This window comes from Lepisosteus oculatus, chromosome 23 (assembly GCF_040954835.1).
Source record: "Lepisosteus oculatus isolate fLepOcu1 chromosome 23, fLepOcu1.hap2, whole genome shotgun sequence".
NCBI classification, from domain to species: Eukaryota; Metazoa; Chordata; class Actinopteri; order Semionotiformes; family Lepisosteidae; genus Lepisosteus; species Lepisosteus oculatus.
In genome coordinates this window covers 12,258,944-12,269,439 of record NC_090718.1, presented here as the reverse complement: position 1 = coordinate 12,269,439, position 10,496 = coordinate 12,258,944, and the positions used below count along the sequence as shown (strand labels likewise).

At 45.0% G+C, this 10,496-nt stretch overlaps 1 protein-coding gene across 1 annotated transcript; it reads left to right on the top strand.

The window, feature by feature from the left end:
- The first annotated feature begins 1,600 nt into the window (after positions 1–1,600).
- Positions 1,601–10,203, top strand: siae (sialic acid acetylesterase). Its single transcript, XM_015337382.2, has 10 exons — positions 1,601–1,909; positions 2,381–2,542; positions 3,381–3,547; positions 4,081–4,219; positions 4,325–4,508; positions 6,365–6,465; positions 7,029–7,162; positions 7,273–7,427; positions 8,578–8,761; positions 9,885–10,203. The coding sequence occupies exons 1-10, from the start codon at positions 1,846–1,848 to the stop codon at positions 10,116–10,118; spliced, it is 1,524 nt and encodes a 507-aa protein (XP_015192868.2). The 5' UTR covers positions 1,601–1,845; the 3' UTR covers positions 10,119–10,203.
- The last annotated feature ends 293 nt before the right edge of the window (positions 10,204–10,496 follow it).

Genomic DNA, 10,496 nt, shown 5'->3' with positions numbered 1-10,496 from the left:
TAGAAGCAGGATTTCTCGCCTCTGACCACAATATGGTCACGAACACGTCATTAGAGGTGATACTTGTAAACAGGAAAAGAAATAGCTGTAACATTTGCAATCATATCTATTTATAGGGAGAGTAATTTGAAGCACAAGTGTACCTGAGTACTGAATCCAACCGCACTGTGTTTTAAATGTGTTTGTGTACTAATGGTGTGATTTTAATGCATCTCGGTATATTTATTTTCCAGACGGACATTCTGATGCATTTTCTGATTATTTGTAGTTTTCTACATCGTTGCAGCTGTTTTTTTCTCAGGCTGTGAGCGTGTATCAGAACTGAGATTTATACACTCCGAATACAGATCTGCTACCCGACTGTTTTCTAATAAGTGAAAATGAATTATTATTATTTTAAGTTTTAACTTTATTTTTATTAGAAAAACATCGTAACTCGTTTTGCGCGCTCGCTCTCTCTCTCGTATGTGTGTAACAGATAAAACCAGTCATGCCTGCATGATTTTTTTTAATAGCGCTGTTTTTTTTAGTAGGCCAATATCAGCCCTTCCCCACTTTCAAAATTAGTACAGATTTATAAAATACCAGTTTTTCTCAGCGCATAGCAGCCGAGCAAAGCGTTGTAAAACCGCGTCTGTGAGAACACGTCTCCGTGTGGGCATGTGTCTACTCGTTCTGAGAGGAAAAGAGAGTGACCGATTTCGGGTTCGGGTTTTAAATTTGGCAGTAGCATTCGGGCTCGGTCGGGTCTCAAGGTCTCGGGTACGGACGGGTTCGGGCTTGTGTACCGAGTAGCTGAGTGATGTACCTTTCAAAGGGAATCTTTCCGTAAGGATTAAAACAACAACAACAGTGCTACACAGTGGCGTCGGATTGTAATGGGGGGGGGGGGGGGAATGAAAAGTTTTCCCATTATAAAAGTTGAGCTTTAAAATAGTTTTCAGAACAGAACATCTTAAAACGTGTTGGTAGGTGAAGATAGCATATTTAACCTTATCCTGCCTCTTTGATCGTTATCATTTGACCTACAGTGAGCAAGGTTTATTAGGCAATTGGGCTTTCTACATCAAAAGATGTGTACTTGCCGATATATTGAAATGTTTTACCGTAAGACATATGAAATTGTCTCCAGAAGGCTCACAATATGTTAAAAGCGCAAACGCTGTAAAACAAAACATACAACCTCTGAGTTTAGTGTACGCTTTGCTTCCATTTCTTGATTTAAACCCATTATAACAGCAATAAATCACACCGTCGAAGAAATGTTTTTGAAAAGATCATTTATTAGTGAACTGGCATTACCGATTAGGCAAAGGTTGTCCAAGTTCATTCACAAGGATAAAAAAAGATAAAACGATAACGCCAACATACAAATCAGTGGGCGAGCAGCCTATCTCAAAGGAAATAACGCCAGTGATACAGTGCTTCTGAATACAGTGTGACGTTAGCCGTAAATTGTGTAACATCCGACTGAGAAATATGGTAAAGCGCTTATTTTTCCAAACAAATACTGCATGCAAACGGAAATATCTTTTTTTTTCCCTTTGGTGAACGGGCACAGAATACTTGGTCCCCAGTAAAACATGAACAGCAATACTTTGGGTTCCTAGACAAACTAAAAGTGAACAGAAAACTCCATTCCCCCTTCTTAAAAACAACCACCGCCCAAATTAAATGATCGACGCCCTCTAATTGAGGTTGCGATACCTTCCAGAAATCAGACGCGCACAATTTACCAGGCATAAGAAAACTAGGTGTGCTGTTTAGATCTTAAAAGCGGGGAATGAGGCATGTGATCAGCCTGTATTGTGCAGCAATACTTTCTCTTCCTGGACTGCATGCACGATGACTTTGAATCGCTTGCGAACGCTGTGGCTACTCTGTTGTGTAGCTAATTTGTATGGATTCCGTAAGTAACGAAGCTTTGCAGTCGGGCTTGCTTTTGTTAGCTCACCGGAGAATACCATATAGCCATTGAATACCTACTGCTTAACCGTGGGCAGCGGCTGTTTTTTCTTTCGTAAGCCTACTGTTGGGTGTGAATGGTTTCCCGATGAAGTTAAAGGAGCTAAAGCGTTCTCTTGTGAGTGACTGCGAAGTGCACACTTAAAAAAAAACAGCTTGTTCCACAAAAGACTTGGCTTGAATGCGATTGGTCTGGATCACAAACAGAACTAGATTAAGATGAAGTATCACTTGTCAAATTGCTGTTTGCCCCCACTCTCTACAGCTCTGAAAGCACTGCACTAACTCCGGACTCTGATCGGCTGTTGCTGGAGAAAAACAGAAGCGGGGACATTGGTGGCTGTCTGCGTTTATTCGTTTTAATGCTCGTTTCTTTCTTCCTTATAAACCGGGTGATGTTCTTGCTCTGTTGCAGAACAAGAATTCCGCTTTGCCTCTTACTACGGGGATCACATGGTTCTCCAGAAGGCACCGCAGCGAGCGGTGGTCTGGGGATACGGCGAAGATGCGGCTGAAGTTACCGTCACTGTGGTGGGAGAGCGGGAGAAGGTCTCACACACTGTGAATGTGGACAAAGGTCAGCAAACCCCCCCCCTCCAGCTCATAACCATTAAGTTCAATTTCAGAGGCTCATGGCATTCTTTTTTTAGACAACTTGAAACTTGCCCATTCTTTTCCTTGATCTGGAAAATCTGGTAGGAGCCTGTGTCTAGGAGGCACTTCACACTTTAAGGAGACTGGCTACCTTTGGGGAGGGGTGTTACACGCCCAACGGGGCAAAGCTTCTTCTTAAAGGGGAACCGCAGGTGAGGAAGAATCAGCATTGATGAGCGCATTTCAAACTCAAGTGGACACAGTAACTTGTAAAAACCTCCAGGTGACGTCGCAAAATATCTGGAATTTCCAAGTATGCACAGCGATTCAGAACAAGGCAACAAACCGTCCGGTGATGTTTTGCGGCCCTGGGACATTGTAAGCAAACAGGCTTGTGAATACATCTCGTTTTGAAGCCAGTAGAAAAATTGCTCTCGCCTTCAAGACGGTTTCTGCCGAGAAATACTACTAACTCGTCAGCTCTGCGTGCAGGCCACGTAGGAACATTTCTGCGGTGAAACATCTGCCACACAGCCTGTACTTATGCGCTCATACATCTCATTAGTCATTCCCTGACTAGCGAGCAGGAAGGGCCGCATCACATTACAGTTGGCGTGGGCTCGGGCACGTGCCGAGACCAGGGGTGTGTGACAACATGATGACTTACGCCACTTTCACAAAGTTCACGATAAGGAATTTGTCCATTTTTTTCCATCAATGGATTTCTTTTGTTGCCGAGATTTAACAACCCGTCTGAGAGATCGGGACTGCGGTTCTCCTTTTAAGGGGTCTCGAGAAGTTCACCCTCCTTACTCCAACAGGCATCTGGAGGGTGACTCTGGACCCAGTGAATCCTGGAGGGCCCTTCGTCCTGAGTGCTGTCCAGCAGAGCCGACTGGCTACCACAGTCCGCAACCTGAGCGACGTCCTCTTCGGAGACGTGTGGCTCTGCGGGGGACAGAGCAACATGGAGATGACCCTGTCCCAGGTGCGAGGCTGCAGCCTGTCTGAGGGAGTAAGCAGGCAGACGCACCAAACAGGAGATCGCTCACCGAAAGAATATTCTGAATATAATTAACAGTGCTGTTTGTCTGTCATCTCCTTGAGGTTCTTTGGGCTAGCACGCACAGCCCCTAAAAGGACTGACTTGTTTAGCATATTTGACCACTGCGTTTTTGTTCAGTTCTTAGGAAGCCAGTGGGGACACGTTCATTTTAACTCCTGCAACCTGAGAATGCTTAGCATGACGAAACGGTACACCTGCAACCTCCTTCAAGTAACAGCGAAGAGGAGTCGAAAGCCTTTTGACTACACAGTCCTCCCCCACTAATGTGTAGAGCCAAGTGTAGTTATGTGTCTGGGTAACTCCCATTTATACAAGGTCATAGATGCAGAATTCACAACAGTTTCTGCAGTTTCTCAGAGCAGGCCACGGGATATTTTAAGCGGGTAGAACTGAGCGAATTGGGTTTGTGATAGTATTGGTGGGGCTCCCCAGTGCTGACGTCTCCTGTTGCCCAGGTGATGAACGCCACTGAAGAGCTATCCCAGGCTGCAAAGTTCCCCAGGGTACGTGTCTTCTCTGTGGCTCTGGAGAAAAGCGATGTGAAGCTAACCGACTTGGCCGGAGTAGAGCTGCCCTGGTCTGTCCCTTCTGCAGGTAAACAGGCTTTATTTTTAAAAAAATGCCGCCGCTGGTGTCTCGTATTCTGGCACGCTGTCGGAGACAAGCTTTTTTGCGTTTGTGTTTTGTCACCGGTGGCAGAGGTCCTGGGCGCAGGGATTTTCACCCACTTCTCCGCCGTCTGCTGGCTGTTTGGACGCGACCTCTACAAGAGCCGGGGGGACCCCGTGGGCCTGGTTGAGTCGTGCTGGGGCGGCACCCCCGTGGAGGCGTGGTCCTCGAGGAGGGCGCTGAAGCACTGTGGCCTGGCCGACGCGCCGAGCAGGTGAGCCCCCCGAGGGTCTTCGCAGCGGTGACCGACGCTGCTCACCGCTGCCGGCAGCTCGCTTAGAAAACATCCCAGAATGGAGTTTCCTGTGCGATGGCTGAGGTTTCCCGGGTCTGGCTTAACAGATTCTGGTATCCCGACCCTCTGGGATCTCCTTGCTTGGCCTCACATTCCAACACTGGGATCTGGCCTTTAATGTCTTTTGTTTTCTACTGTCTGGATAGAAAAAATAGAAGTCTATTTTCAACTTAATTGAAAACAATGACTGAGAACGTAGGTCTTCAGCCTTAAAGGGCAGTGCGGTGGCCAAGGATCTGCGCCTGTGGCTGGAAGGTTGCCGGTTCGTATCCCGCAGCCGGCAGAGGAATCCTACTCTGTTGGGCCCCTGAGCAAGGCCCTTAACCCCAACTGCTCCAGGGGTGCCGTATAAATGGCTGACCCTGTGCTCTGTCCCAGGCTTCTCTCCCTGTCTGTGTGTCTCATGGAGAGCAAGTTGGGGTAGGCGAATAAGACAAAATTCCCAATACAAGAAATTGTATATGGCCAGTAAAGTGATTTGATCTTATCTTAAAGGGGAACTGCAACTCTATTTTCGTGTTTCCGGGTTCGAAAGAACCAGCATCGATGAGTGCATTTCAGACCGCAACGAAAGTAAAATGTGCACCTTTCCGATTTATGTCACAAAGTTTCCAGGTATGCACAGCACCCTGTTGCTGTCATGGTCTGCGATTCAGACCGAGGCCACAAAACTTCCAGTGAGGTGAAGCTGCCTTACTACATTGTAAAGAAGCAGGCTTGTGAATTTATCTTTTTTAAATCCATAGAAATATTGCTCTTGATTTCAAGATGGTTTTGCTGCTAGATATTAGATGTTAACTGTGCATGCAGACCACGTTAAAACATGATGTAGCAGGAAGGGCCATGTCGCGTCGCAAATTCGTGGGAACTCTCACTGTTGCCCGTGTCAAGACCAGCAGTTTGCAACAACAATGGTGACCATACAGTACTTTGACAAAGTTCATTGTGCTTAACTCGAAGTTTGGGGGGAAAAAAATTACTGAGATTTAATAACCAATCTGAAAATTTGGGACTGCAGTTCCCCTTTAATTTATAAACTAAGACTGTTGAGGCATCTCTGATCTGTTATTCCACACAGGACCAAAGGCTGTGCTTAACAGTTGTTGTTGAGGTTCTTGGGACTACTAAGTAATCACCATCTTCAGACTGGCGTACTGTGCTCCGTGTATCTGTTGTTAAGAAATCTGTTAAGGGCTCTGTGGAAAACCTGCTGTGATGGGCACAACAGCCATTAAAATGCACCACCCCTCCCACTGCAAATCCCTGCAAGCTGACAGCATTCCTGCAAGCACAGTTCACAGAGAGACTGAATGAGACAGACTTGGCTGTACTTCTTCTCTTTCCTTGGTCTTTTTCTGCAGTATATGAGAGCAACCTAGACGAGGCTCAATCAATTATGAAGCCACAGTTTCCTGTGCTAGACGCCTGCTCACTGATTTGAAAAAAAAACCCAATGCATCTATAGCCATTCATGGTACAACAGGAGGGCTAGGGGGCTGTGTATGAAAGCAGCACGCGGGTCACACAACACCACAGCTCAGGCACAGCGCTGCTAGCAAATCTTTCACCTTCACGGTGTTCGACAAACCAGAAGGAGCCCGTGGCTACATGCAGGACTTCAGTTTTCGTGTCTGCAAATAAACTTGTTGCCCACAAATGCTGCCTCGCAAATCAGAAAACGCGACCGAGATGACGCCATTCGGCACCATCACATCTCGGCTGACAACACCCCATTTCCTTACACTTCAGCTCTGATGTGATCCATCTCTTGCCAGGCTGCAGGTGAAGGAGGGTCACTGGAAAAATACAGTGCTGTGGAATGCGATGATCCATCCCCTGCTCAACATGACCATCAGGGGAGCTATCTGGTATCAGGGTGAGAAACTGCAGTCACTGCTTTTCGTTCTCAGATCTTGGTCTTTGCACACTAAGAGATCACATCCCTGTCACCGATTTCACCAAGATTATTGGGACTAATCACCTCCATATTGTTCACCTCAAAAAGAACTTCAAATCTGTACGTCTTTTAAAAAAACTGTACTTGACTCGTCTAAGGCACCACAAACACTATATGACCTACAGTAACAGCTTGTAGTGGTATGTAACTGAAGAGAGTCCGAACTGAGTGAATCTGTGAGCTACAGTATGCATGTCTGTAAATATATTCATACACAAAAGCAAAGGGCTAATTCAGGGTCATATACAATCTGCAGAAAAGTTACCATAATTTCAGTTTCCACATCCTCTTTTTAGGACTTCGCTTTGAAACCCTGAGCCTATAGACTTGGTGCCTATCATTAAATAGTCTTTTAAAGAGGTGGATGTGTGCACTTTGTTGTACTTGGCTTAGCGGCCTTCTTGAAGAGCATTAAAGTCTGTACAGACCATTATCAGCTATGTGTTTCAAGGCAATGTGCTAACTCACTCGCCTGCTCACAGGTGAGGCAAATACAGAATACCATCAGGACCTGTACAACTGCACCTTCCCGGCAATGATTGATGACTGGAGACTGGCCTTTCACCAGGGCTCAGGAGGCCAAACTCCGGCAGATCTGCCCTTCGGATTCGTGCAGGTACAGTGCCTACCCCCCCTCCACACCTGTGCGTTTAGACGACAATCGAGTCCACCCACCAGACCTTCTACGACTTCCTTAAAATAAAGCCCACATTGTGGTTTCCTCAGATCTCAACCTATATGAAAAAATCACAGAGCGATGCTTATCCTAACCTGAGATGGCAGCAGACAGCCGACTTTGGTTTTGCTCCTAACAAACGCATGAAGAATACTTTTATGGCTGTCAGTCTGGACTTGGGGGATGAGAGGTCGCCATGGGGCAGGTAGGACATCACCCCCATTTCACTGGTCAAAAAGAAGCTTAACTTTGTTTCTAGCTCTTCGATCATAGCAGGATTCAAAAGGATTGGTCACCCGCGCCAATCTTTTCCAACTCCCAACAGCAGGCGTTCCTTAAAAGGGAAACTGCAGTCCGAATTTCTCAGACCGGTTATTAAATCTTGGTAAGAAAATAAATTCATTGGCAGTCCGCAAACTTTCACCATGTTCCAAATTGAGCAGAAAATTGTGAACATTGTGAAAATACCGTAAAGTCGCCATGGGGTCGCAAACCCCTGGTCTCGCCCCTTGGCAAGAGCAAGAGTTTGCAAAGCATTGTGACGTGATGCAGCCTTTCCTGCTCACTAGTCACTACAATGCGATGTACAGAGAGAATAAGTACAGGTTGTGCAGCAGACATTTCAACACTGAAGTGTTAACTCTACATGCAGATCAAGTTGGAACAAGTAGAGTAGTAGTTATCGGCAAAACGGTCTGGGAATCGAACACAATATTTCTGTTGGATTAAGAGAGATGTTCTCACAAGCCTGCTTGTTTACAATGTAATAGAGCCACTTCACATCACCGCAAGTGTTGTTGTCTCATTCTGAAACGCAGAATATTGAGCTGCACATCCCTAGAAATTTGGCCTGTTTTGCGACTTGAATTGGAGGTTTTCCACATTGCTGTGTACATTTGACTTTCATCGTGGTTTAAGATTGACTCATCGATGCCGATTCTTTCTAACCCGGAAATATGAAAATAGCTTTGCAGTTCCCCTTTAATCTTATTTAGGCTCACTGTACATCCTTTCAGGAAGGAGCTGACTAAAGCACAAGTCTTAACCAGCTGGTTTAGACTTTTTCAAAACAACTTGCAGCACTGTGCTGGGGGACGTTCAGAAACTCCACTTGTCCATTGCAATTTATGTCCTGAAGACTTATTCGCACTGCCTGTCTTTTGCTTTTTCCAGCTATGACTGACTGTAATGTGAAAAATTACCACTTAAAAATTTCAAGTTGGCCCTTGTATCCCGGGGTCTGCCATCTGACTAGGAGCCACTTGTTACATCGATAGGTAGTAGTTCTTCAGGGCCACCGATGCTGACTTCTGTCCTGGTGGTGCAGCACTAACCACAGTGCTTGTATCTCTTAGTATCCACCCACGCTATAAACAGGATGTGGCTTACCGGCTGACACTGGGGGCGCGGGCTGTGGCCTACGGAGAAAAAGTGTCTTTCCAGGGTCCTTTCCCGCAGAAGATTTCTGTTCAAGCAGCTAACATCAGCATCATCTACTCCACAAACATCTCCGTCACGCTTCACAAGAGCATCTTTGAAGTAAGTTCATTTTTTTTCGTCTAAAAAGAGGAGGCACACTAGAATAAAGCCCTCAAAGCTCTATTCTAAGACGTTCAAGGAGTTCAGTGTTCGTGTCAGCCAGTTTAATCTTTACCCTCACTTCTACTGTAGTTTACAACTTAAACCTTCAGGACTGAAGCTCTCACAGACCAGGATGAGACTATCTTGAGAATATGAGGCCAAATTTGCTAATTGTGTAAATAAGATTGTATTGTCCCCTGAGGGAAATTTGTAATGGACACCCAGCATTCCTGTACATTTAAATAGAAAGCTAAAAGAGAAGAAAAACATTGCACATTACACTATTGCAAAAAATAAGAAAACATTCTATTCTATTGCACATGTACAGTATAACACATAACAACATGTAACATTTATAACACATCACAAAATAGATTGCACTCAAGTGGGTTGTAAGAGTCAAAATTATGTTTATCCTTGACATTTGCGTTGGCAGCTTTAATGGATAGTGGAACACAGGAATGTTCGTATCTGTTTGACTTATATTTGGGGACCCTAAAACGTTTGCCAGAAGGAAGAAGTTGATATTCAGAGCTGAGGATGTGGGAAGGATCCGATATAATTTTCCCTGCCTGTTTGATTATGGATTTTTCAAAGATTGTCTGCAGGGAGGGGTGCCATTTCACTCCCGTGACCTTCAAAGCGGTCTGGAAGAGGCTGGTAATTTGCTATTTAAAATGAACTGCTAGATTACAGAGCCAAACTGATCGTAATGCTTTCGATTACAGCACGGTAAAAGAGTAGCATTACATCCCGTCGAACCCCAAACACTCTCTAGTCTTCGCAGACTCGTCATGCTGGCAGAATCTTTGCATGTTGTTTTGGTTCCTTATGGGGAAAAAGTGAAGATGTGTAACTGAATTTCACCAGAACAATGATCTGACTTACGTAAACTTACACTATTAGTTTGCCTTTACTGATTTGTAATCCCTAAGTGATCCATGTTTTAATTGGGGTTTATAACCTAAAATCTGCACAAGTGATGCGAGTGTACCGCAACATTAAAAACCACATACTCTCATCCTTGACTTCAGGGCTGTCTGTTGACTTACCTTTGTGTTCTCTGTGCTGTGACCGACAGGTCTGCTGCTCCAGGCAGAGGGAAGTTGGCGATTCCAGCTCTTCGTGGCTCCCAGCACCAATCACTAAGGCCAACAGCGATTCTGTTGTACTGTCCACAGAAAACTGTAAATTGAAAGTTTCTGGCCTGCGTTACGCCTGGAAAGACTGGCCATGTGACTTCAAGGCTTGTCCAATCTACAGTGCTGATGGAGTCCTGCCCGCTCCCCCTTTTATTGTAGACAGTGGCCATTAGGTCAGAGCAAAGATAACATATTTGACCTCCTTGATGTCATTTTGCACAAACAAATCTTGCACTTGAATAAATGCGTTCTACTAAAGCGTCGATTATTGCAATAATGCACATTGTGTCAAATTCAGGTGAAATTCAGAGTACTTAGAGAATAAAAAATTATGGCATTATGGCTCCATTTTCGTCACTCTACCTACCTCATTTAGAACCCAATCTAGTGAAATGAAGTCATTGACACTTACACCCAGGATATTTATTAACTAATATATTAAACATTGTTCACTTACTGTACACAGAATCCATCTCCAATCTGTTCAAAAGTCATTTGCCTGGAAGTCTCATTTAACTACTGCTGATGAACACAGCCTTGAAGAAATCCAC

What these genes read in the sequence shown, in the direction of transcription:
- siae (XM_015337382.2), top strand. Translation starts at nt 1,846, where the DNA reads ATGACTTTGAATCGCTTGCGAACGCTGTGGCTACTCTGTTGTGTAGCT. An exon ending in CTGGCCGACGCGCCGAGCAG is followed by an intron (nt 4,509 to 6,364) that starts GTGAGCCCCCCG and finishes ATCTCTTGCCAG; the next exon opens with GCTGCAGGTGAAGGAGGGTC. An exon ending in TTCACAAGAGCATCTTTGAA is followed by an intron (nt 8,762 to 9,884) that starts GTAAGTTCATTT and finishes TGTGACCGACAG; the next exon opens with GTCTGCTGCTCCAGGCAGAG.